We start from the raw sequence: 27,836 nt of genomic DNA, 5'->3' as shown, positions 1-27,836 counted from the left end.
TGCGTGTCAAACTGCTGAAATCATGTGATATTGGCAATCCAAATCATGAATCAATACGCTGATTCATAACCGTTTGAATCTTTATTAGAGGATTGAAAACAAACCCAGAAGAGAAGACAATGCTGAATAAAATCGTAGTTTTTGTTATTTTTGGACCAACATGTATTTTCGATGCTTCAAGAGATTCTAACTAACCAAACTGATGTCACATATTCTACTTTGATGATTATTAGCTTTCTGGACATGGAAATATTGTGCATACACTTGCATACGCTCTCGCACTAAAGATGAAGATGAACGGAGGTCTTACGGGTGTGGAACGACATTAGGGTGAGTCATTAATGACATACATTTCATTTTTGGGTGAACTAACCCTTTAAGAAAAAAAGGTCAATTGGGGTCAATAAGGATGAAGAACCTTTTTTGTTACAAAAGGGTTCGGGCTAAACAGTGCTTTATGTAACCCATTCATTTACATTGTTTAAAATGATTACACTATTGTACCTTATATTTGTGGGGTTTTTTTATATTTTATCCTGCACTGAAAAACAACTGGATTATTAAATGAACTGAATTAATTAAGTCTAAAATATAATTTAATATCAATGAATCAACCTAAATAAATTGGGCTACCATCAAAACTCCCAATAGGTAGTCTGCTGATTGCAATTTCTTCAGTTGTCATGTTGAAACATGCCATGCTCATATCGCATGGCCATGGAGTTTAATTTAGATTCTGAAAGTCTATTCTTTATAACTCAACCATCCAAACAGATGAATAACAAGATATTTGATATAAACAGATTTTTGTTATGGTGTATCCAGAGGAGCTATAGTAAAGTTTTTCTACAGCTCTGAGTGTATGGTAGGCTATCTACCATAGACAGTAAAAGAAATGGACCGAGCGATCCCATTGACGTCAACGGCGAAAGAATGAAGTCAACCTAGGGGCACTCACTTCCTGATGGCTGAGAGAACTGCGCAGGCTCAGACTGAGCTTGACGACGTAGATGTGACGTGAGCCTTCTGTCTGACAGCTGTAGGTCTTCTAGTAGATGTGGTAAGTGAAAGCTGAATCACGTTGTTTAAATATTTTCTCCCGTTGCTTTTGGCTCACTATGGGCTTCTCCCCATTCTTCCCCCTTGACTTTATCAGACTTTATGTCTCCACGTCCCCCCGACTGTCTCATAGACAGTAAAAGATTGCCTGCGAGCGTCTCCTCAGGTCTATACGGTAATTTCTCAACTGTGCGACAGGGTCGCGTTGGTTATGACGCAATCGTTAGCCTATTTTTACAAAAACAGCTTCTGCGGGGCGATAGTGTAAGATACAAGGTAATGGAGCCTTTTATGCATTGTCGTGTTTCTTTAGAAATAAACAATGGACAAATGGAGTCTTTAAACGTCTCAGATGTAAAGTTATTCACTGTCAAAGTGACTCAAAAATGAATGGGAGTCAATGGGATGCTAACAGCAGGTGATGGCTTGGTTAGCAATGGCAGCCCCTAGTGGTGGAACGCTTTCCGAGTGCTAGATTACCCCCTTGCTATCTACTCGCTCGTTGTGAAGATTTACTTCCTGTCCCTCCCTTTTGCAATGTGCCGAATTTCAGCTGCGTCCTGCATGCCTCTCGCGCGAGTGATTACAATGCGCGAGACAAGACCCGCGGCACCACATTTGAAACTTCAACCGTTACGGAAGTTTTTTTAAACCTAAGAGAACAACGATCGGTAAACTTAAGTGAAAATCAATGAATTTATCTTATCTTATTTTAATGTTTACTTAGCCTTTACGTTTCGTAACCCGCCTTTCATGCATGAATTATGAACCACCGTGTATAAAAGTTTTTCACAGATATGCCTGGGGCATTTGGCACATGGCTATCGCTGTCAGCCATCTTGGATTAATGATCACAGCCAGACTAAACACGAATTCAAAGGAAACATGAAAAACAAATTTTGCTGAATGAATTGTGTGTCTTGTCCATAACGTTACCTGAAGTGACGGTGCAAACAGAAATATGTGAACTGTGCTGGCAAAATGAGTGCAATGAGCAAATTTTCTAAAATTAGTTAATTTTATTTTCACATTCTCTATTAAAAACCTTCAAAATCATGTATGATTTGTTTGAATTGGATAATAACTAAGCTACACCTGACCTGTTTGAAGTCGATAGAGTCAGCAAAGTGAATTTCGAGAGATAGTTGGAGATAGTTTTCTGATGGCACCTATAGCCATACCTTAAAATCCCTGATAATAAAACTTTGGCACACACAAAGTCAAAACCAAATATCTATAGGAAAAATATATACTGTATTCAAAAATTTCCATATGTATTTTGAAATATTGTAATTCTGTCTAGGCACTGTTGACTCTCTGTCAGTCAAATAAAGATACCTTTAGATGTTGTATTGCTATTTGGAGCATTGGGATTACTAGATAAGGTTTTAATAAACACATTTTTGTGAAAACCTCCACCAAAATCAAAATGTTTCACTTGTTTTGACAGTAATTATACACCTCCTGTGTGTATTCCGACTCTTTTTGTCAGCACGAGTCACATGCATATTGTTTATTTATTTAGAACCTGCATGCTGAAAATAAAAAGAAACGTTAGTTACTTGAGTCCCTATATTAGTCCACTAATATAGTCCCATTGAAAGAGTACATAAAAACGAGCGAGTGAATTCGGACACTAATTATTCAGTTATCTTGTTGTGTGGGCTAATTAATTGATGTCAAACACCAGCGCCCCTTCAAGTCGAGCACACCTATGATTCGATCAAGAAGGAAACATGTAATGAGAACTTAAAGAAATAGCAAGGAACTAAAGTCACAAGTCACGCCCCTCACACATTAAAGTGAGATGCGCTTTTTCATGTAATTTGGTTTAATCAATTAAGTTATTTGAATTAAAAGTCGGGTTTCAAGGGAGTTTGATAGAGAAGACAAAGGGGGGAGAAACGGAAGGATATATCTAGTCATTCATGCTGAAAATGGATGAAAACACCTCAGGGAGAGCCTACGCAACGCTATGGAGGGCTACTCAGGCCAATCAGTTTCCATAAGCAGCCTTGCCAAATTATGTTATTGTGTTTCTACTTAATTAGCCTACACAACAAGATAACTGAATCACCCCGGCTGTTTTGAGTCAAAAGGCCATCTTTAACCAAATTAGCACTTCTGCCCCCGCAAATGCGTCTTATTGACATGAATCAGAGAGTATGTACTCCTCTCCTCGGAGCTATAATCAGCTGCAGTGGCAGTGTAGATCCACATTCCGCTGTTATGATCATTATAATTATGTCAACTAATGACAAGTCTCAGGGAAATTCGATAAAGTTGAGGCTAGGTCTTGACCAATACATACATTTTAAATAAGATGAATGAAACTGTAGAAGATCTGGGCAGAGCAACAAATAAAACCAGACATTTACTTTTTTTGAAGAAAAATGTTTGGGTGCATTTTTTGGGGGGGTTTCCCTAAGCTGATTTAGTATGTTAATATGTTGTTGCTATGATGTTTTGAGTGGTTTCTATTTGGTTGCCATGTCAATAGAGCATAGTCTCTATGAAAATTCCAGTTTCTAAATAAGGCTTACATAAATAATTTAATGAAGGGCTCAAGACTGCGACCAGACTGCCAGTACTACTAAATGTTGTCGCACTGGTGCAATCACATTGCCCACTGATAAGAGCTGCCATTTCTGTTGCATATGAGAAACACCGAATGTTGAACAAAACAAAAGTGTTACGAAACCGCACTACTCATTTGAGCTGTTCACCGCGGAATGTTTTTTTTCAGCTTGGACCAATACTGCCCTACAAAACAAAAAGGCAGTAACTGCATTTTTGGTCAAAAATGAGTTATTATCATTTTCATGACATTCAAGGCATCCTTTGTTATGTGACAAAAAATATTATCTCAAATGTGTGTCGTTTTGGTGAAAAATGGTAGTCGTTTGTACAGTAACTGCAAAAAGGCCTAGTGAAACAAAGCATGAGTACAGTAACATCCATTACTGTATTCTTGTTTTGTTTTACCCAACAAAAAATAACCGTGTTGCTACGCAGCGCAGTTACTGTTTCCATGGTGAACACACACAGCTGATTTAGCGGCATCCTCACGAGACGGTTTTAACATTTGCGATTTCACCCTTCTAACTTCCCACAAATTTTGTTTGAGATGGCACAAAGCAGGGGAAAGAAGATGGTCGAACTGGCGTTGAAAAGAAAATACCCGGAGAATGGTAAGTAACAGTGACAGATTAAACATTTAGAGGCTAGGCTATCACAATATAAACACCTGTCAGCCGCCAGGGCGGGACTTCCTCTCAGAGGTCCATTCAGAAAGCATTATGCTAATTAACAGGCGATGTTTCAAATAGCTTTGCTTACCTCCCCCTGATCCTCCCTGCTCCTAGCTGTAACTTTATCCTCTGTAACTTCACATCATCGCCGATGCCATGTCATCATTTTGTTGTTCATGACACAAAGTTATAATCCAATCAGCGGTGGAAAAATATTCAATAACTAGAAAAGCACTCGGAGAGCATAATAACCGCGGTCAATGTAGCATTACAAATTCCAAATGTCCCGTGTTCCGGATCACCACCAAAATGTAGTCATCTGTTCCTTGTCCTAATACCCATGTTGTCCGAAAATGTCATCCAAATCCGTACAGTACTTTTCGAATTATCTTACTAACGAACAGACAGAGAAACGGCAACAGGTGTCTGTTCAACTTAAAACGCACTCTCTTCGCGTCCGCTGTTTGAAGACTATGTCCGCTGTTTAAAGACTATGTCCGCTGTTTAAAGAAATTAGTGAGTTGTGAGCAAAACTGACACCTTTCTCTTTACTGTAAGCATCATGCTTTCAACAAAAACAAACTTCTGCAGAGCGAGTCGGCAGTTATTTACGACCCCCCTTAGCGCTCAGGCTCAACACATTGGTTCCTGTTCCTAAGCATTTATTTATTGCACGGTTTGTTCTTCTAAATATAAAATTATATATTTAATTTGGATTCCCCTTAATTATATTAACCTATGAAAATGTTTCCCTCTGCATTACTGCAAGCTTCTGTTTTATCCTATTATTGTAGGATAATACAACTTACAACCTAATGTAACTTATAAAGCCAGGCTGCGTTTTTTGTATGTTGGCTTTTCTTTCTTCATTTTCATTAAGGGTTAAAAATTATTAATTTATTATTGTGTTAGTCATTATTTAGGCATTTATTAATTAATTCAACTTTATTAAAATTATTCCCTGTACAATTAAATATTATGATATACAGACATCGATATATAGCCTACATATGTTGATCAGAGTGAAGATGTTGTCCTGTAGGTCCATATAATAATAATTAATAATAAATACTAATAATACTAATAATAATAATAATAATAATTTGTTGCAGTAGCCTACACAGACAGACAGACAGACACAGACAGATGTGGATTTACATTCATGCCACTAATTTTCTCTCTTTTTCATTTAAGATACACATGTAGGTATTCCATCAAAGAGGCAGCAAGTCCTGCCCCCCGCTGAAACAATGGAGTGGACCATCCTGGACACTTTCCTGGATACCACCAGCGTGGACAGCTTATATGATGACATTACAGACCTAGATTATGTCCCAACCCCTACGATGGCACAGACTGAAGTGGAACTTGGAGACCCAGGAGAACAAGTGCAAGAGCCCCAGCCAGAGCCCCAGCCAGAGCCCCAGCCAGAGCCACAGCCAGGGCCACAGCCTGATGTTGAATCACGTCGACCACCAATGAGAGAGCCATGTGGTGCCAAATGTCGAAGAAGGTGTACAGACCATATTTCAGAGGAAAGACGGAGGGAGATATGGAGTCAGTACTGGGAGATGACCTACACAGAAAGACGATCATGGATGTTTTACTCAGTTACCCCAATGCCAACCAAAAGAATAACAACCGGCCCAGAAAGTCGCCGTGGCCGCTCATTTATCTACCGCCTGCAAAACCAGAAAGGAGAGCCAAGACAGGTCTGCAAAATGTTTTTCCTGTCATCATTGGGCTACCACCCTAAAAATGACAGTCTCGTTATTTCCATGATGGGGAAGTCGAACACCAGGCCACTGGTTCCATCCAAGGACCAGAGAGGAAGGCAGGCTGCAGTCAACAAGATAGACGTGAAGACCCTTGATGACCACATTGAGTCCTTCCATCCTTGTGTGAGCCATTACAGACGGGAGCATGCCCCAAATCGACGGTACCTGCCAAGTGACATCACAATTAAGATGATGCATTCAGACTACCTGGATAAAGGAAACGCCTGCTCCTATGAAGCATACAGGAAGATGGTAAAAGACAAAAAAATCAGCTTTGCCAAACTTGGGGAGGAGCAATGTGAGGACTGTTTGGAACATGCAGAACATGTGAACTGCCACACAGGGGAGACTGAAAGCTCAGATTGCCCAGAGTGCCTAAGGTGGAACAAACATAAGCAGTCTGCCCTAGAGAGCCGCCAAAGCTACCAGGCAGATGCAGAGAGGGACTGGCCGGACATGACATCAGTTCGGAGTGTGGACCTCCAGAAGGTGATAATGCTGCCACGGATGCCAGGAGTCAAGTCAGCAGTATTTACTCGTCGCATCGTGGCATACCACGAAACATTTGCCTCAGTGGGGAAAAAAACAAACAAAAAAAACACCATCTCTGTATTGTGGCACGAGGGAATGGCTGGGCGAAGTGCCGCGGAAATTACATCAGCATATACAACTGCATTGGAGAAGGAGCGGGATGTACGCCACACCATATTCTGGGTGGACAACTGCAGTGCACAGAATAAGAACTGGTGCCTTCTATCCTCACTTGTCACTCTTGTGAACAGTGACACCATTTCACAGGAGGACATCACACTAAAGTTTTTTGAGAGGGGACACACGTTCATGAGCGCAGACAGTTTCCACCATGGTGTCGAGCAGCAAATGAGGAGCCGTCCAGGTGGTGTGGTCTACGACTTTGAGGACTTTGTGAGTGTTGTGGCAAGCTCCAACTCCAGGAAGGTGGATGTTATCAAATTGGAGAATGCCAATGTGCTAGATTGGAGGGATGGCCACTCCACCGTCAAGGTCAAGAAAGCGCAAGCACCAAAGCTTGGGGAGATGGCGGAGATACAGGTGCGGCGTGGCTCCAAGAGCCTCTTTTACAAGCTGTCCCATACGGAGAATGAATTTATGGAATTGGACTTCCTCATGAAGAAATTCTCGCTGAAGGTGCCCACTCTTTTGCGACCACAGAATAGAGGGGTTGAGGAGGTCAAGAAGAGAGACATCCTCTGTAATCTTTGTCACCTCATGCCACCAAACAGGAGGGTGTTCTGGTATTCCCTGCCTGTGAGCAATGTTTTGGAGGATGAGGAGTAATAACCATATGAAATGTGGTGTTCATCAATTATTTGTATTATTATTATCATCATTATTTATTTATTTATTCATTCATTCATTCATTCATTCATTTATTTATTTATTTATTTATTTATTTATTTATTTATTTATTTATATATATATATACACACACACAATCTATTATTAAATGTATGTTTACTAATTTGAAATATCTGTCCCATGTATTCATTTCATTCAGTACTTTATGTTTATAAACCTACTGAAACAGATACTGCACCATATAAAATCATCAACTTGTTTATCTTAGTTATCATCATAAGAGTACAAAAAGCGTTAGAAACACTTAGGCAACATGATTTTGTTTTGCTCTGTTGAATTGGAGTTTAACTTGCCTATATTGCTCCAAAGAAAAGTTGTTTTGCAATGCTTTAACATGAATGTGATTTGTAGGTATAGCAGATACTACATTACAGATTGAGAAACACCCCCAGAGACACATTAATCTAATACTCACACATAATAATGTGGTCCTATTCAAAATAAATTGTCCCCATTTGGGCCTTGATACAGCTTAGCAATGTGAGACTTTAAGCAGCCGTTTCAGCACCAGAACAGCTTCCGGGTGGAAAATATTGACCTAAAATGGTCAAATTAATTTGGGTTTGGTATATCCATGTTCAGAAAAACAAATGGTTCCAATTATTTCAAATACAGTAAAATACAGTAATATATCTAACACACCCAGAGCCCAAGTTGTGGCAAAATAGTTCTTGGAGAATCTGTAGTTACTGCCTTTTTCCTTGGCATGGTGCCACGTTTTTGGTAAGTAATACAAAGCAAGAATACAGTAACTGCAAAATAGGGGTAAAATACCAAATTAAAAATGAGGATTGATATGTACAAAAATAAAACTAATATAAAGTAACAAAAAAGCCACATGTCCAATAATCTACCTACAACTACTTAGGCTGGATGACAGGATAACTTTAAAGTCATTTTTCTCAGTTCTGCACTCTGCGTAGTTACTGCCTTTTTGCTTTGTAGGGCAGAATAGGGCTTGGGTGCCGCGTTGCATTCTGGGACGTGGCGGCCATGTTGATGGCCTCACGAATGTAAACATACAGCAAGTCGAACAAGCAGAGTTGGGAGAAAGAAAAGAAAGAAAAAAATATGTTAAAATCCCGAAAAGGATGTGGAATTTACCTGGATGCGTTAAATAGGAAAGGCAGGGACCGGTATAGAGGGAATGCATCGACGTCACTTTCCCGCCGGAACACGCCCCCTCAGCCGGGGCTGAGTGGCAGAAGAGCTGATGCCTGACTGCAGTTAATAGAGGAACACGCGAGTTGAGCAAACAATTATCAGTTTAAACTAAAGGTTGGGCTTGATATAGTGGTCCTTACAACTTACCACAGATTCAGTGATCCATGGATAATGACATGCAGCCAGGAATCATGTTTTCCTGACATTTTTATGAGCCTGATTTCGACATAATTATTTATAACTGATCAGTCATCACATTTTTCGAGTGAATCCTGCATGTGTATGTGGATGGGTCAGTGTATTGAAGCGTGTATGTGGCTGCTTGTCACGAATGGAAAACAAAAGTTTATTTCAAATTCTGAATATATTAAAGACCTATTAATAAAAAATTAACAATAATTATATTGCCCAGAGAGCGCGCAGAGTGCTCCCTTAATAATCACTAAAAGCTGTCACTAATTTAAAGGTGCCCTATGATTTGAAACAATATGTTAAATTGTTCTCTGATATCTACATAGAGGGTATGTGGCTTATTTAAGGGCAAAAATTGTCCAGAAACAGTTTTACAGGTCCATTTACAACCCTATACATTGTCCCTAGGATGTAATGCTCTGTTTTTGCCTTATTTCTTGGAAGAGTCATGAATATTAATGTTGAGCTCTGCTCTGATTGGCTTATTTCAGCAGCTCACAGCAGTTCAGTAAAGTGGCTCCTGACCGTCCTGACAGAACACAGACCAACTGAATGACACTTTAAGCGGAACATCTCAAATGGAGATTGATAAAATGCAGCTTACTTGTTTATTTGGTGTTTTCAGATCATCCGCACACGAGAAAGATTTCAGTAATTAAGTCCCCCAAACAGAGCTTCTTTGTGAAAAAAGCCTGTATACTATCCGGTGTGTTTTACCTAAACATGTCCAATCTGGCAACCATATGCACGCGAGCTCTCTCTCGTGCACGGATGATCTGAAAACACCAATAAACAAGCTGTATTTTATCAATCTCCATTTGATATGTTCTTCTTAAAGTGTCATTCAGTCTACATTTTAGACTTGTCTTTTTTCTTCAACGATGTTGCATGTTTATATAAAGTTAGTTACAATGTAGGCTACGCAGTGACTGTGATGTACTCTGAACAAGCATGCGAAAACATCATAGGCCTACTTCAGTTCTCAAAAATATAAATATATAACTTATATTTTTACAAAATGAATAGCCTTGTCAAATGACTGTCGTTTTAACTTATATGATGGAAAAGGTGACGTTTGCTAGAAAGATTGAGTAAACGATCTGTAAGCAACTTATCTAACGTTACGTTTGTATTTTGTAATATAAAATAATATTACCTAATATTAGACAAACTATTTAGTTTTGTACGGTACTTGGAGTTTCCTATTGTGACTGTAAAAGCAGCTTGCGTCATCTAGACAATACGGTCCTTCTAAGAAACTTTCAATTTAATCAGAAATTGTTTAAACAGTCAACAAGTGGATAAATTACTACTTACTGCTTGCAGGAATACAGTTGCCCCTTTCTTCAGTTTAAGACACTGAGCGAAGTTTGCTTGAAATGGGCCGAACAAACAAACGATTTTGAAATAAATTGTTGTGGTATCCGATTATAATAAACCTGAACCATGACTGTTGACATATGACAACAGGCCCCTGCCTGAACATGACGTGTGTCATGTGAGCCGTTTTTGCTATCTTCAAATGTCTTTGTTTACCTGCAGTCCCAGTTACCGTCAGTTCCGCCTCACAATGAACATGTTTGGACAGATGCAAATGTTGGGGGCGTGCATATAAATGATCCCCAACGCTTGCGTCACAGTTGGGTTTATGTTGAGAAGCACTTCTTTTTCCGTGGTGTTTTTGATTTACGCAATTTACATAAGAAATAGAGGGCAATGGTGTTTGAGACTCACAGTATGTGATGTTCATGTGCTGAACTCTTATTATTTCACTATGGCAAGGTTAATTCAATTTTTCATTCTAGGGCACCTTTAATAAACGCAATCTCACAAAGTTCCGCAGTGAAGCTGGTATACAAAGAATCTCTTATTTTCACAATGTCTGCATTTATAGTGTGTTAACTGAACTCAGCACCTGGACAAACACTCGAGCGGTGAGTGGATTCCAAGTTCAACACCTGTGATTGGCCAACTGCTTTGTAGAAATCTACAAACATGTCTGTGATTGGCTACATTACTCACCGAAGCGAAAACACGTTGGAAATGTTATCTTTTGACGAGTGCAAATACAGATACACACTGGATCACTTGCTAGCTCCTTTTCGTTAATAATATGCTATGATTAAGAATTCTTAAGGAGGATTACAGATCCTAGACAAGCAGTTATGGGCAGCGTTTCCCTCTTAAAGCAGAAGCAGCAGCAGGTTGGCTGTGGTTTGAGTGAGAAAATGACAAGCTATTATTATTAGAAGTCCATGGGATCTTCAGTCTCCCAACTGGACTATTTGCCTTTTTTTCCGGCTACAACTGAGTTCCCACGGGACTTCAGAGCGAGACTTCAGTTAGCCGTATAAAACACTATTTAGGTGAATTTAAACAATGGCTAAGTGGCTAAACGCATCTTGTTGTCATGTAAGGGCCCTGTTCATGTTGGACAGACATTTTCATTACATTTTGTGTCTGTTAAGAGGCACAAGTACACCCTTTATGTTTATGCCCTATAACTGCCGTTTTAGCTGAGTGGGGGCTCTGGGCATTAACTGTAACACCTCTGTCGCAAGCACCAATCCGGTTCATTTTTTTCTTTATAGACTGCACTCACAAAATTATAACGATCAAGATAAACGTAAAAATTCCCCAGAGTTTTCATTTAAATGTTATTTTTAATGTGATGACCAAAAACATTATTTGTTTATCTGTCAAAGACTGTCCCCATTTGTAAAACCAAAAGTTTCCACCAGTAAAAAAATATTTAGAAAAAAAGTTACCTGGTTGCCTTAAAATTTTGAGTTCATTGAAATTAAAATTTTGAGTTAATACAATGAACATTTTTTGATATTTGACAACCTTTATTAAAATATTATTAAAAGATTTTGTAAGCATATTGGGTAATTGTGTGTTTTATTTCTGATGACGCAGTGAGACATGCCAAATTGTGCTATTTTCATGATTTATCAAAATTTTTATGTGGTTCAGATACAATAGTATTTTGAGTTTCTATTTATTAAACAAATTTACTTCATTGTATCAACTCAAATTTTTTATTTCAATGAACTCAAAATTTTAAGGCAACCAGGTTACTTACTTTTTTAAGTTAAACCAACAAAAACCAACAATTTTTTTTTACAATGCAGATGTAGGAAAACTAGCAAGTAGCAAACAAACGGTTTTATAAAAAATAAAAACAAGATATGAAATTAGTATAACCAGTTGATGGGGGCAAAGGAGTGCTTATTAACTTATTCGGAGTGTCTGTTCACACCAAGTGCAAATAGCGTGTCACTATTCACACTAGCCCCACCTAACTTATTTCGCACTAGCTCCTGGTTGTGCCAAACAACATTTAAAAAAACACTTGTGATTTAACGTCTTCAGTGGCACAATCAGTAAAGCGTATTGCTAATCAAACATTTTTCGAGTGAATCCTGCATGTGTATGTGGATGGGTCAGTGTATTGAAGCGTGTATGTGGCTGCTTGTCACGAATGGAAAACAAAAGTTTATTTCAAATTCTGAATATATTAAAGACCTATTAATAAAAAATTAACAATAATTATATTGCCCAGAGAGCGCGCAGAGTGCTCCCTTAATAATCACTAAAAGCTGTCACTAATTTAAAGGTGCCCTATGATTTGAAACAATATGTTAAATTGTTCTCTGATATCTACATAGAGGGTATGTGGCTTATTTAAGGGCAAAAATTGTCCAGAAACAGTTTTACAGGTCCATTTACAACCCTATACATTGTCCCTAGGATGTAATGCTCTGTTTTTGCCTTATTTCTTGGAAGAGTCATGAATATTAATGTTGAGCTCTGCTCTGATTGGCTTATTTCAGCAGCTCACAGCAGTTCAGTAAAGTGGCTCCTGACCGTCCTGACAGAACACAGACCAACTGAATGACACTTTAAGCGGAACATCTCAAATGGAGATTAATAAAATGCAGCTTACTTGTTTATTTGGTGTTTTCAGATCATCCGCACACGAGAAAGATTTCAGTAATTAAGTCCCCCAAACAGAGCTTCTTTGTGAAAAAAGCCTGTATACTATCCGGTGTGTTTTACCTAAACATGTCCAATCTGGCAACCATATGCACCCGAGCTCTCTCTCGTGCACGGATGATCTGAAAACACCAATAAACAAGCTGTATTTTATCAATCTCCATTTGATATGTTCTTCTTAAAGTGTCATTCAGTCTACATTTTAGACTTGTCTTTTTTCTTCAACGATGTTGCATGTTTATATAAAGTTAGTTACAATGTAGGCTACGCAGTGACTGTGATGTACTCTGAACAAGCATGCGAAAACATCATAGGCCTACTTCAGTTCTCAAAAATATAAATATATAACTTATATTTTTACAAAATGAATAGCCTTGTCAAATGACTGTCGTTTTAACTTATATGATGGAAAAGGTGACGTTTGCTAGAAAGATTGAGTAAACGATCTGTAAGCAACTTATCTAACGTTACGTGTTGGACATGTTGGACAGACATTTTCATTACATTTTGTGTCTGTTAAGAGGCACAAGTACACCCTTTATGTTTATGCCCTATAACTGCCGTTTTAGCTGAGTGGGGGCTCTGGGCATTAACTGTAACACCTCTGTCGCAAGCACCAATCCGGTTCATTTTTTTCTTTATAGACTGCACTCACAAAATTATAACGATCAAGATAAACGTAAAAATTCCCCAGAGTTTTCATTTAAATGTTATTTTTAATGTGATGACCAAAAACATTATTTGTTTATCTGTCAAAGACTGTCCCCATTTGTAAAACCAAAAGTTTCCACCAGTAAAAAAATATTTAGAAAAAAAGTTACCTGGTTGCCTTAAAATTTTGAGTTCATTGAAATTAATATTTTAAGTTAATACAATGAACATTTTTTGATATTTGACAACCTTTATTAAAATATTATTAAAAGATTTTGTAAGCATATTGGGTAATTGTGTGTTTTATTTCTGATGACGCAGTGAGACATGCCAAATTGTGCTATTTTCATGATTTATCAAAATTTTTATGTGGTTCAGATACAATAGTATTTTGAGTTTCTATTTATTAAACAAATTTACTTCATTGTATCAACTCAAATTTTTTATTTCAATGAACTCAAAATTTTAAGGCAACCAGGTTACTTACTTTTTTAAGTTAAACCAACAAAAACCAACAATTTTTTTTTACAATGCAGATGTAGGAAAACTAGCAAGTAGCAAACAAACGGTTTTATAAAAAATAAAAACAAGATATGAAATTAGTATAACCAGTTGATGGGGGCAAAGGAGTGCTTATTAACTTATTCGGAGTGTCTGTTCACACCAAGTGCAAATAGCGTGTCACTATTCACACTAGCCCCACCTAACTTATTTCGCACTAGCTCCTGGTTGTGCCAAACAACATTTAAAAAAACACTTGTGATTTAACGTCTTCAGTGGCACAATCAGTAAAGCGTATTGCTAATCAAACATTTTTCGAGTGAATCCTGCATGTGTATGTGGATGGGTCAGTGTATTGAAGCGTGTATGTGGCTGCTTGTCACGAATGGAAAACAAAAGTTTATTTCAAATTCTGAATATATTAAAGACCTATTAATAAAAAATTAACAATAATTATATTGCCCAGAGAGCGCGCAGAGTGCTCCCTTAATAATCACTAAAAGCTGTCACTAATTTAAAGGTGCCCTATGATTTGAAACAATATGTTAAATTGTTCTCTGATATCTACATATGTGGCTTATTTAAGGGCAAAAATTGTCCAGAAACAGTTTTACAGGTCCATTTACAACCCTATACATTGTCCCTAGGATGTAATGCTCTGTTTTTGCCTTATTTCTTGGAAGAGTCATGAATATTAATGTTGAGCTCTGCTCTGATTGGCTTATTTCAGCAGCTCACAGCAGTTCAGTAAAGTGGCTCCTGACCGTCCTGACAGAACACAGACCAACTGAATGACACTTTAAGCGGAACATCTCAAATGGAGATTGATAAAATGCAGCTTACTTGTTTATTTGGTGTTTTCAGATCATCCGCACACGAGAAAGATTTCAGTAATTAAGTCCCCCAAACAGAGCTTCTTTGTGAAAAAAGCCTGTATACTATCCGGTGTGTTTTACCTAAACATGTCCAATCTGGCAACCATATGCACGCGAGCTCTCTCTCGTGCACGGATGATCTGAAAACACCAATAAACAAGCTGTATTTTATCAATCTCCATTTGATATGTTCTTCTTAAAGTGTCATTCAGTCTACATTTTAGACTTGTCTTTTTTCTTCAACGATGTTGCATGTTTATATAAAGTTAGTTACAATGTAGGCTACGCAGTGACTGTGATGTACTCTGAACAAGCATGCGAAAACATCATAGGCCTACTTCAGTTCTCAAAAATATAAATATATAACTTATATTTTTACAAAATGAATAGCCTTGTCAAATGACTGTCGTTTTAACTTATATGATGGAAAAGGTGACGTTTGCTAGAAAGATTGAGTAAACGATCTGTAAGCAACTTATCTAACGTTACGTGTTGGACATGTTGGACAGACATTTTCATTACATTTTGTGTCTGTTAAGAGGCACAAGTACACCCTTTATGTTTATGCCCTATAACTGCCGTTTTAGCTGAGTGGGGGCTCTGGGCATTAACTGTAACACCTCTGTCGCAAGCACCAATCCGGTTCATTTTTTTCTTTATAGACTGCACTCACAAAATTATAACGATCAAGATAAACGTAAAAATTCCCCAGAGTTTTCATTTAAATGTTATTTTTAATGTGATGACCAAAAACATTATTTGTTTATCTGTCAAAGACTGTCCCCATTTGTAAAACCAAAAGTTTCCACCAGTAAAAAAATATTTAGAAAAAAAGTTACCTGGTTGCCTTAAAATTTTGAGTTCATTGAAATTAATATTTTAAGTTAATACAATGAACATTTTTTGATATTTGACAACCTTTATTAAAATATTATTAAAAGATTTTGTAAGCATATTGGGTAATTGTGTGTTTTATTTCTGATGACGCAGTGAGACATGCCAAATTGTGCTATTTTCATGATTTATCAAAATTTTTATGTGGTTCAGATACAATAGTATTTTGAGTTTCTATTTATTAAACAAATTTACTTCATTGTATCAACTCAAATTTTTTATTTCAATGAACTCAAAATTTTAAGGCAACCAGGTTACTTACTTTTTTAAGTTAAACCAACAAAAACCAACAATTTTTTTTTACAATGCAGATGTAGGAAAACTAGCAAGTAGCAAACAAACGGTTTTATAAAAAATAAAAACAAGATATGAAATTAGTATAACCAGTTGATGGGGGCAAAGGAGTGCTTATTAACTTATTCGGAGTGTCTGTTCACACCAAGTGCAAATAGCGTGTCACTATTCACACTAGCCCCACCTAACTTATTTCGCACTAGCTCCTGGTTGTGCCAAACAACATTTAAAAAAACACTTGTGATTTAACGTCTTCAGTGGCACAATCAGTAAAGCGTATTGCTAATCAAACGGCGATCAACACAGGTTCGATTCTGTCTTTTGCACAGCTTGTTCTTCTCTCTAAATTTTTTTTTAAATCACACCGGAAAGGCATTTAAAAATAAAGTTCAATAATAATAAAAGCATTTATTGGGTAGGTGTAGGGAGGGTTTATAGTGTCCCATTATGGTGACATCCATTGAATAATTTAAATAAAAATAAAAATTAACTCTGTTATTATTGCATCCTTTTAATGTACAACAATACTGAGGTGGAAATAGTATGTATCTGTAAAAATAAAGAATAAATTACATGCATTTGCTATTTACATTGTATATTGCTACACCTGCTACTTTTATATGGTGTAAATAGAATATTATATTAATATTAATACTAATATTATAAAAAATACTTATAAATCACAAATATCATCTACAGCTATTTGCACTTAAAATCATCTTTCGCTAAGAGAATATATTTCGCTAAGATTAAATATCAACTTTCGCTAAGAGAATATGTTATTTTCACTGTGTAACTAGAATCTATTTGCTATTAACACTTAAATAGCATCTATTGCCATCTACTTATTAGCCATGTCCACTCCCTATTTCCTAAAACTTCCCCTCCACACACACACATTTAAAGTTATCTCATCCTATCCTTATTATAAAATATAAAATAATTTTTTTTTGTAAAGTTTGACACTCTTTGTATAGAACTTAGTGGCACCTCTGCTGTCTCAAATGTTAGTCTGAAGCTCTGTAATGAAAGTGCATATGATTTTTTTTTTCTTGTGTTGTATTGTCTGTCAGACAAAAAATGCATGAGAGTAAATGTTGTTTTATATGAGTATAAACTTTGTACATTTCTCATTTCAAGGAAAAATATAAATAGAAACAGAAACAACAATTATTGTTGTATAGTAAAAGCATAAAGCTTTAAAATATGTGGATGCTCGGTGGTGTAGCCAGTATATTTAGTTTTGGAATAATTTAATAAGAATACAATTTGAGCTATGTTTGTATGTGAGCACAATCTGTGACACTAAGATCTCTTCTGAAACTCTAGACAAGACACATGTTAGAGATCATGGAGGTATTTTGTTTTCCCCGAATAAAAAAGTGGAAATCTCATTGCTGTCTAGAAGAGATATTTAAGAGATCTCATTTGTGATGTTCTTTCCTATGGGAAGTGATGGTCAACTGTAAGGAATTACCAAATTGTTGAAGGCATATTCATTAGGCAGTTTTTGGCTGCAGAAGAGGCAATCCTTCTGGCAGTCACACCATGCTGGGTTACACAGTCCAAGCAACAGTAGTGTCCACAGTGGAGTCTTCATCACGGAGTGTGTTAACAGCTGAAGTGCAATCTGTAGAGAGGATAAAGGAAAAACATGATAGTGTGAAAGAGAAAATTGGTTACTGTTCCGGAAAGTAAAACATGGCACAACAGTATGTGTTGGTTCAACTTAAAAGACTTTCCTGGTATACTTTAGATTGGTCAAGCACAGCATCATCAGCACTATCTTTGTGACTCAAATCTAATAAACTCAAAATCAATAATCAACTGTAATATGGCCAGAATGACTTTAGATTTATTTATATAATATATCATATTCAAACGATTGGGTAGTGTATTAAGTAAAAAAACATATTGTGAAATATTATTACAGTTTAAAATAAATGGTTACTATTTTAATATATTTAAGTAGTAATGTCAAATTATCCTTCAGAAATCATTCTAATGTGCTGATTTGCAGCTCAAGAAACATGTATTATTATTAACTGTTAAAACAGTTGTACTCCCTATAGTTGAGGAACCTTGAAACATTTTTTCAGGATATTTGATGAATAGAAAGTTCAAAAGAACAGCATTTATTTGAAATAAAAATTTCGTGAAAAAATATAAAGTGAACTGTCACTTGAATTTTGCATAATTGATTCAGTTGTTTATTACTAAGAATCTTTATTGTACAAAGCACTATATAAATGACTTTACTTGACTGCATCCTTGCTGAATAAAAGTATTAATTTATCAAAAAAACAAAACAACTTTGAGTCTCTACTAATGAGCTGATGATTTGAATCAGGTGTGTTTGATGAGGGAGACATGCAAAATGTGTACTGGTTGGGGGTCCCCAGGACAGGTTTGAGAACCACTGCTCTACAGAATAATAAGAACATGTAAGTAATTTCAAAAATAATATTCCAATCAATTGGGGTAGATGAGAAATAAATCATTGTGTTTGTTTGATAGAGACGTTTACGAGCCCTGTGGTCGAGAGAATCATTCTGGTTGCCGCTTTTAAAACAATCCCTCCCTCATGTGAACTGACAGGGGAGCTGAAGCTCATTAAATATGCAAATCTTATCCAATCCTAGCCGTGGGCGTTTACTTCCAAGTCTCCAGTGCGGCCACGCCCATCAAAACCCAGTGTTCAGAAGACAGCCTCAAAACCAGTGTAGAAAATAGCATATTACTTATTAATGATGTTTTTGAATGTAAAAACCACACAAACATCATTAGTTGACCTCAGTCAACAGTATATATATATATATATATATATATATATATATATATATATATATATATATATATATATATATATTTTTTTTTTTTTTTTTTTTTTTTTAAGCCAGTTCATGACACCTTTAATGTTTTTATATTGTTGCAGTGTTTGGTTGATTGTTGGGCGACTTGTTTAATAAGTTGTAGTGAGCTGTTTTTCTTTAAGAAAGCTTTAGGTAAATTTATTTAATTAAGTAATTTCAACTCAGTTCAACATTTAATGATCAATTTATTTGTTTATTTGGCAAGTATCCATGTAATGAGCAGAATAATGTACAATCAGGAGGTCATTGCAAAAATCCTCCTTCGCGGTGAGATTATTTGTCTAAATGTACTTTATCTCTAAACTAGATTTAGATGGTAAATTTTTTTTAATCATATCTGTTAACAAACTTTATTTACAGGTACTTTTTGATTGTATTTGAGACCAACTTAGCATTTGCATGTACTTCATTAGCAAAACTCATCATCTGTATTAATTGAAGCTAGAATTAGTGCTTGTGGCGTAATGGGAGCAGAATGGAGAAGAGGAGGATTTGAGCCGCTGTGATGCATGCTGGTTAAGCAGTCTTAGTCACCACATTATTCCAAACAAAAGAAAGGACTATAAAGCTTCAGCTTTTAAGCGCTTTAAGAATAATAACCTTATTCTGCGGCTTCCTTGTCAAGCAAATAAAGCACAGATGAGACTGTACGTTTCAGTGTTGACGTGTGGCCTGACATGCTGCCTTCCAAACCATCAGTTGTTTAGTTGCTTCAAAAGCAACTTTAAGATAAATCAATTTCGCCTGCATTACACTTGTACTGAAGGTGTCACCAGGAACAAAAGCAAAGGTGTAAGTCACAGAAAATCGATAGGCACCCCTCCAGTGAGTTTTATTGAATTCGGTCACTGTACGATCAACAGACAGGGAAAGACATAATTATAAGTGTGTGAGTGAATTACACAACTTATGCAGTGGGAACGAACTGGATATTGATTTCCGCCACCCTTTAGTTAATTTACTTCTTTTTCTTCTTCTCGGGAACTACAAGATGGCACACAAATGGATTCAGGCCAGGGTGCGGCATTTTTTAGAGGTGATATTTCAAGTGAAGATTGTTTGTTCTACAGTTTTTCTCTTCAGCAGCTTTTTTTTTTCTTGTTGAAGTTTCTCATTTAAATTTAAATTACCAGTACACGTTTTCTGTGCATCTCAGGTGCTCCAGAAGTTCTTAATCTTACTGCAGTTTGTACAGACCAATACATACATGTGGGATGTAGAGCTTGGCAGACCTTCAAAATGTAATTAACTAACTCAATTATGTAATAAAAAAGACTTAACCAAGATAGACACAGTGATTTAACTCCTGACCTTTGGAATTATCTCATATACCCAAAGGAAAGAACAATCTCTCATTGACTAAGTGGGAGGAAATTGGTGCAGTTTGAGAAACTGTGCTTTTTATATCATAAGAAAGCTTTTATGGTTTTGAAAAGGAAAGCATCAGTGCTCCGTTTCCTATCTTTTTCTGCTGTAGCAGTGCATATGGTGATTTGTGACATTGTCTAATCAATGCCATCTTTACACTGCACCTGAAGTGGCGTCTACACCACAATAAGATTAATTTACGCAAACTGTTTAATGCTGCACATTAATAGTGGCATAAATTAATTTACTCAGCAATAGGGGTGGGAATTATCAGGCACCTCAGGATCAGATTCTGATTCTGGGAGTCACAATACAATTCCATTAATCTACTTTTTTTATTTACTATAAATAAACAACTTTTACTGACTTAAAACGTACAATCTTGAATTAAATATGTAATTATAAGCAATAATTAAATTAATATTAATATTAAGCAAAACATAAAATAATTACAAATTAAAAAATGTAATTAAAACAATTTTATGTTAAGGGGGGGGGGGGGTGAAATGCTGTTTCATGCATACTGAGCTTTTTACACTGTTAAAGACTTGGATTCCCATCCGAAACATAGACAAAGTTTCAAAAACTAATGTTGGACGTTTGATGGAGTATTTCTGTGTTAAAAATACTCCTTCCGGTTTCTCAAAAGTTTCGGCGAGTTTTTTTCGAGTATGGGTCTACTTGACGTTAAATAGAGCGGAAGGTCCTTGTACGGGCCGTACGGGCTCTTCTCCCGGTAGGGTGTGCGTGCGCGTGACTAGAGCGAGAGAGGAAATGCACTCCGTAAACACTCTCTCAGGTGCAGATCCAGTCGTCTGTGAACACTTATGACGCGCCGCGCTCCACTTTATTCCTATGGGTGACGTCGAGTGACTTCAACGCTTCAGCACAGCATTCCGGGAAGGCAGCGCTGCATTTGAACCGATTTGAACGCAGAAATTACGGGAAGCTTCACAACATCGTTTCAGTCGCGTCTCAAAGTGGATTTACACGCCACTGCTGTCACAGGACTTCACCAAATCATACCAAAGAAGTGTGTTTTTGACGGAGCAGTCCCAGCGGTAAAGGGTCTGTCCTGCTTTGGAAGCAGCCGGTGAGTTAAACTGCTTCAAATGTCTCTGCTGTTGGCTACCGTCGCGTGAGTAAACATCAGTAAACGACACGATCGTGCTTCGTCATTCAAATGCGCTAACGGTTAACGTTACTCCATTGTTTGTATAACGTTACACTAGTCTGACGTGCAGAACCGTTTTGCTTGCTACTTCTAAGGTTTACTCATACAATAGTCCATAAACCGAATCATGTCCTCATACACTGCGAGTAAAGACACAGAAATGTGGAGAGGCCACTAAATACAGTACATACCACAGAGACGGACGTCCTGATGTTGCTGTTTCTCCTGTTCAATTTATTTCTGCCTCAGATTTGATGGTGGATCATTATCTGTATTAGCTGAGATAGCGATGGGTTTCTCCACGCTTGAGGACGTCACCGCTTTGCGCGCTCGTCATTCTTTAGCTCCGCCCACACGATACGCCTCCAGCCGCTCGTTTTTTTCCGGAAAGACTCGGTACAGCCCATATTTCTTTTATAAATATAATAAAACTAAAGACTTTTCGGAGATATGCAGGATGCAATACTACTCTATAGGTACTCAAGATTGACATGAGATTGACTGAAACTGAGTGTTTCACCCCCCCTTTAAGAATTTTTAATAAATTAATATAGCTTCAAAATATAAAAGCAAGTAGTAATAAAGAGGTTAACATATAAACATGTTACATGCAATAAAAAGTACTTTCAGTATTTAAGAGCATCTGAACATTTTCCATTCAAGAGCTGAATGGAAGCTGAGTGATTTTTTTGGTTTGATTATTAATGACATCATAGACAGTGGGAGATCTAGCAAGCTGCATTGAAACTAATGCACAGGTCTCTTTTGAAATATAAGATGTGGTTTGTTCATTCTGTTTTATCCTTTAAGAAGTTAATGCAAGTACATTTAACCACTTACACGGAGTCGTGCACAGCCGCATGCGTGAGCGCTCTTCACAATGTGCACGTCAGCATTTGAAATTGAAAGCAGCCTTCTGTCACAGTGAGTTTCATATTTTCCAAATAATATTCCAAACTAAATAAATTATGTATTTGTAGAGCATTTGTAAGGAAAATACCGGTGGGCGAGACTGCACACTGCAAACGTAACATCAAGCAAAGCAGGTGTTTCTCACAGCACATATGCTTCAACCTTTCCAAACTTTATGCAATATTATTTTATGGATGGTTTGAGTGGTGTGTGACATCTGTGAGGAATTGGAAGCAAGCAGAATACATGTGTGTCTAAAGCACATGCAGCATCATCGTGCATCTTCAGTCCAGAATTGTTGGAGAGGCAATCACGATGCAGCCAATTTTTTTTTTTTTTTTGGTATTCCACCCCTACTCAGAAATGACAATTGTATAATAAACTTTATACTTTGGAAATCTAGCCACAGGAGGTCACAGGCCAGTGTACCTTTTATGCCAGTCCCAAGCCCGGATAAATAGAGAGGTTTGTGTCAGGAAGGGCATCCGACGTAACATTTTTGCCAAATTCATTATGAGAATCACGAATATGACTTCCAAACCGAATCGGTTGGGTCACGGGTTAACAGCAACCGCTATCAGTGCCGTTGTAGCAGGGAAAAAAAAGAAGATACTTAGGAAATGAACGTTTTCTTGAAGCATTGATCAGCATCTTTATTGATTTGTCTTGCTATTTTGTGTTTTAAACTGTTTTTCGTTGTGTTAGCAATGAAAATAAAGAATCTATTCTAATCTAATAGTGTAATCTTAAAGGGGGGGTGAAACACTCAGTTTCAGTCAGTGTCATGTCAATCTTGAGTACCTATAGAGTAGCATTGCATCCTGCATATCTCCGAAAAGTCTTTATTTTTTTTATAATTATATAAGAAAGATGCGCTGTTCCGAGTCTTTCCGAAAAAAGCAGAGCGGGTGGGGGCGTGTCGTGTGAGTGGAGCTAAATAATGACGTGTGCAGCAGCGCGCTGCAGTGAGGAAAGTGAGTCGCTCTGTGAGGAAAGTGATTCGCTCTGTGAGGAAAGTGATTCGCTCAGTGAGGAAAGTGATTCGCCCGCCGCGTGAGGAAAGTGATTCGCTCTGTGAGGAAAGTGATTCGCTCAGTGAGGAAAGTGATTCGCCCGCCGCGTGAGGAAAGTGAGTCGCTCTGTGAGGAAAGTGATTCGCTCTGTGAGGAAAGTGATTCGCTCAGTGAGGAAAGTGATTCGCCCGCCGCGTGAGGAAAGTGAGTCGCTCGGTGAGGAAAGTGATTCGCTCAGTGAGGAAAGTGATTCGCCTGCCGCGTGAGGAAAGTGATTCGCTCAGTGAGGAAAGTGATTCGCCTGCCGCGTGAGGAAAGTGAGTCGCTCTGTGAGGAAAGTGATTCGCCCGTCGCGTGAGGAAAGTGCTAATACAGATCGACCGCCGGCCTATCAGTGGGTAAGTCAGTAGCTACTGGTTATATCACCTGTTTAGCATCCTACAAGCCAGCGCTTTGATGGGCGTAGCCTGTTACTTTCGTTCTCTCCCTCTCTCTCTCTCACGCGCTTCCGGTAGAATTGTCCCTAAGGCCCATACAAGGAAATTCCGCCCCCACTAACGTCAATGGGGACGCATGATCTCAAAAAACTTGCCGAAACTTATGACTAACCGGAAGTAGTATTTTTGACAAAGAAATACTCCCATCAAACGCCCACCTTAACTTTTGAAACTTTGTCTATGTTTAGTATGGGATTCCAAGTCTTTAACAGTGTAAAAAGATCAGTATGCATGAAACAGCATTTCACCCCCCCTTTATATGCGTAACAAAAAAAAAAAGTAAAACAAAAAAATAAAGTTAATTGCAACTATATTTTTAGACCATTTTTTAAATTATGTTTATCTCACCTAAAAGTTTGCTTATTGTATTTGTGTTTTTCCAATGGGTTAATTTGTTGTTTGAGTTTACACATCACAAGGAAGCCTAATTTCAATCTTTGAACTAAAAAACTTTTTCTGAATTCATAATCCTTAAAATGGAATTGTCTAGCCTGGATGCCAGCCGAACTTAGCCCCGCCCACAAATTTTTTCGGTCGGGCAGTTCGGTCTGGCCTCGTTCCATAGAGGAGTAATTATCTCCGAACAGAAACTGTTCAGACCAATGAAATCATCAGGCCGGTTTTAGACGATGACGGACAGATGATCAACAGTAACGTAATCATCCACGTCATCAAAGGGGCTTGGATTATATTTGTTTGAATCCTAAACGGAGAGCTTGTTTGTATCTGCATTCACCTTTACAATTTCTCTCAAAAAATTATGATCATGTTGGTAAGTTCTCTGTGTATCATTAAATTATTTAATTTTGTTACAACACTGGCAAAGATCGTTTATTCCAGCCTGATTTCAGCGCGCGTGCAGACAGGGTTGCCAAGTTTTTACAACAAAACCCGCTAACTACTAGCCCTAAACAATAGCTTCTCGGGGGTTCTCTGGGGAAAAAATGGCGTTTGGGGGGTAAAATGTGTGTTATTTTGGCAGGGTTGCCTGCTAAAATTAGCACCATTGGGTCTATATATCACATAATAGTCGCTTCAACCCGCAGACATAGAAAACAACTCATGGCAAAAAACGCGGACTTGGCAACACAGTGCAGTTGAGCTCTTTCTGTTGACATTTGACAATGTGTTGCTTCGTTGCTCTGATTGGTTGTAAACCTATCCAATTGAGGTCTATCGTGGTTTAGTTGAAACACGCCCCATAATTAAAGCCCAATGGAGCAGTTTCAGACTCATATTATGACTAGAATTGAGTATGACCACATCAGGCTAGGAATTGTCTAAACACATCTCAAAACGCTTAGTATGTATCCAAAAACGCCGAAAATTTTACCCAATCCAAAAAAAATTATGACGGACAAAAGTTTTGGAGGCAGTGTGTAAACATGATTGACACAACATAAGGTCATTGTTTTTTTTTAACATGCAAGAATTTTGGGCGAGAATTTCGGACTCAGTTTGCAAGTACCTTTTCAGTGCGTTCACACCAGCATCAAAATTTGTTCTGGCTGCCCCGCCAATAACGCTACAGAAAGATTTGTGGACGCTCTGATGTAGAATGAATGCTTGGTCTTTTTTTTAACTTTAAAGTAAGACCTCTCTTCATCTTCGGAACACAAATTAAGATATTTTTGTTGAAATACGATGGCTCAGACAGGCCTCCATCTGCCACAATGTCATTTCCTCTCTCAAGACCTGTTCTACAATAATTTTATGAAGCAATGAGAATAGTTTTTTTATGCACGAAACACTGCTTCGTGAAGCATCGGAGCATTATGAATCAGCGAATCGTCAACTTTAGAAATCATGTGACTTTGGCGATGCGAACCGCTGATTCATACACTGATTCATAAAGCTCCGAAGCTTTACAAATTGGTGTTTTAAAATGGGCCATCACTATATGTTATTTCGTTTTTTTTTGTTTTTTTTTGCGCGCAAAAACTATTCTCCTCGCTTCATAAAATGATTGTAGAACCGCTGTAGTGAGATGGGCTTTGTAACGACGTCTTTAGTGCCTTTTATGGGTCTTGAGAGGAAATGACATTGTGGCATATGGAGGCATTTCTGAGCCATCGGATTTCAACAAAAATATCTTAATTTGGTTTTACGGGTGTCGAACGACATGAGGGGAAGTAATTAATGACAGAATTTTCATTTTTGGGTGAACTAACCCTTTAAGTGCTAGTCTAATTTCAAGATTCAGTTTATAGGAGATGTTTACTTGCTTTGGTCTTTAATCAACATTATTACACGGCTCTGTTAAATACTTGATTCTGATTGGTCCATTGTGCATTCCAGCGGTATGTTATTTCCAGATAACAACCGCTCATCAGGGTACTACGAGTTATCTTGACCGGTACTACTATGCTGCTTAACGCTGGCGCCATCTTGTGGCTGTTAAATACTTAAACAGCCATGGCTACAATGGAAGTATTCAAGGCGGGTTTCCATTATAAAGTTTTAAATATGGATATTTTTCTTACACAAACGCATCGATTCGAATCAGAAGGCTCTATTAACTCCCTCCGGAGTCCTGATCACTCTGTCGAGGTTTATTCTGCGATAACAACCGGCTGGGTCTACATTATCCCTTACTTAACATTCATTTGTGTGCAGCCTAAATTACAGTAACTGTCCTGGTTGAAGTGTAGCCTTGATTCAATTTGTCAAATTGATGTTATTTTTGGAGAGAGAGAGAGAGAGAGAGAGAGAGAGAGAGAGAGAGAGAGAGAGAGAGAGAGAGAGAGAGAGAGAGAGAGAGAGAGAGAGAGAGAGAGAGAGAGAGAGAGAGAGAGAGAGAGAGAGAGAGAGAGAGAGAGAGAATAGTTTTATAACCACTGATTTTGCTTTATAATCTGTGTAGATTAATTCAAGACCTGTTGCTATATAACTTTATATCTTAGAGTTGATTAATTCCTTAATTTAAAATTAATCTCAATAAAGTGTAATTTTGTCGTAATTTTCGCTCCGAGATGGGCTCCCTTAGAAAACTGAAATGATGAATGAAAAATACAAACTTACAAATTCAAATATGCAATCAAGTGTGACAATAGGGCCTTCTGAGAGTGGATTATGAGGATGTCCACTGGGATATTTTATTGTTTTCATCAAGCAGACATAGTAAAAAAATATACTATACAATAATATTACTCACACAAACACCATTAGGCATAACATTATGACTGACAGGTGAAATGAATAACACTGATTATCTCTTCATCACTGCACTTATTTGTGGGTGGGATATATTAGGCAGCAAGTGAACATTTTGTCCTCAAAGTTGATGTATTAGAAACAGAAAAAATGTGTATATGTAGCAAGCAAGAATTTGAGCGACAAGGGCCAAGTTGTGTTGGCTAGAGGACTGGGTCAGAGCATCTCCAAACCTGCAGCTATTGTGGGGTGTTCCCCTATTACCACTGGCAGTGGTCAGTGTCTATCAGAAGTACTCCAAGGAAGGAACAGTGGACAACTGGCGACAGGGTCATGGATGGCCAAGGCTCATTGAGACACGTGGGGAGCGAAGTCTGCCCCGTGTGGTCCGATCAAACAGACGAGCTAGTGGAGCTCAAACTGCTCAATAAGTTAATGCTGGTTCTGATAGACAGGTGTCAGAATATACAGAGCATCTCAGTTTGTTGCGTATGGGGCGGCATAGCCACTGACCAGTCAGGGTGCCCATGCTGACCCCTGACCCCGCCAAAAGCACCAACAGTGGTATGTGAGCATCAGAACTGGACTACGAAGCAATGGAAGAAGATGGCCTGGTCTGAGGAATCACGTTTTCTTTTACATCACTTGGATGGCCCGGTGCATGTGCGTCACTTACCTGGGGAACACATGGCCCCAGGATGCACTATGGGAAGAAGGCGAGCCGGCGGAGGCAGTGTGATGCTTTGGGCAATGTTCTGCTGGGAAACCTTGGGTCATCCATCCATGTGGA

General features: G+C 37.9%; 2 protein-coding genes across 2 annotated transcripts in view; one reads left to right on the top strand and one right to left on the bottom strand.

Moving 5' to 3' along the window:
• pnoca (prepronociceptin a) overlaps positions 1-27,836 on the bottom strand; it is a 35,032-nt gene that overhangs the window by 2,097 nt on the left and 5,099 nt on the right. Inside the window, exon 2 of the mRNA XM_067455771.1 lies at positions 17,534-17,686. Coding sequence (XP_067311872.1) covers positions 17,534-17,656 — 123 coding nt within the window. The 5' untranslated portion in view covers positions 17,657-17,686. The remainder of the gene's footprint in view (positions 1-17,533; positions 17,687-27,836) is intronic.
• Positions 3,816-7,440, top strand: LOC137091387 (uncharacterized). The gene is made up of 2 exons (XM_067455764.1): positions 3,816-4,250; positions 5,505-7,440. The coding sequence occupies exons 1-2, from the start codon at positions 4,187-4,189 to the stop codon at positions 7,403-7,405; spliced, it is 1,965 nt and encodes a 654-aa protein (XP_067311865.1). The 5' UTR covers positions 3,816-4,186; the 3' UTR covers positions 7,406-7,440.

This window comes from Pseudorasbora parva, chromosome 10, assembly GCF_024679245.1.
Source record: "Pseudorasbora parva isolate DD20220531a chromosome 10, ASM2467924v1, whole genome shotgun sequence".
Lineage (NCBI taxonomy): Eukaryota > Metazoa > Chordata > Actinopteri > Cypriniformes > Gobionidae > Pseudorasbora > Pseudorasbora parva.
The sequence above is the reverse complement of the archived record's forward strand: the minus strand, read 5'-3'. Positions and strand labels throughout refer to the sequence as shown.

Excerpts from the sequence above, each read along its gene's own strand:
- LOC137091387 (XM_067455764.1), top strand. The coding sequence starts at position 4,187 with ATGGCACAAAGCAGGGGAAAGAAGATGGTCGAACTGGCGTTGAAAAGA. Across the intron at positions 4,251-5,504 it reads AAGAAAATACCCGGAGAATG|ATACACATGTAGGTATTCCA; the intron begins GTAAGTAACAGT and ends TTTTCATTTAAG.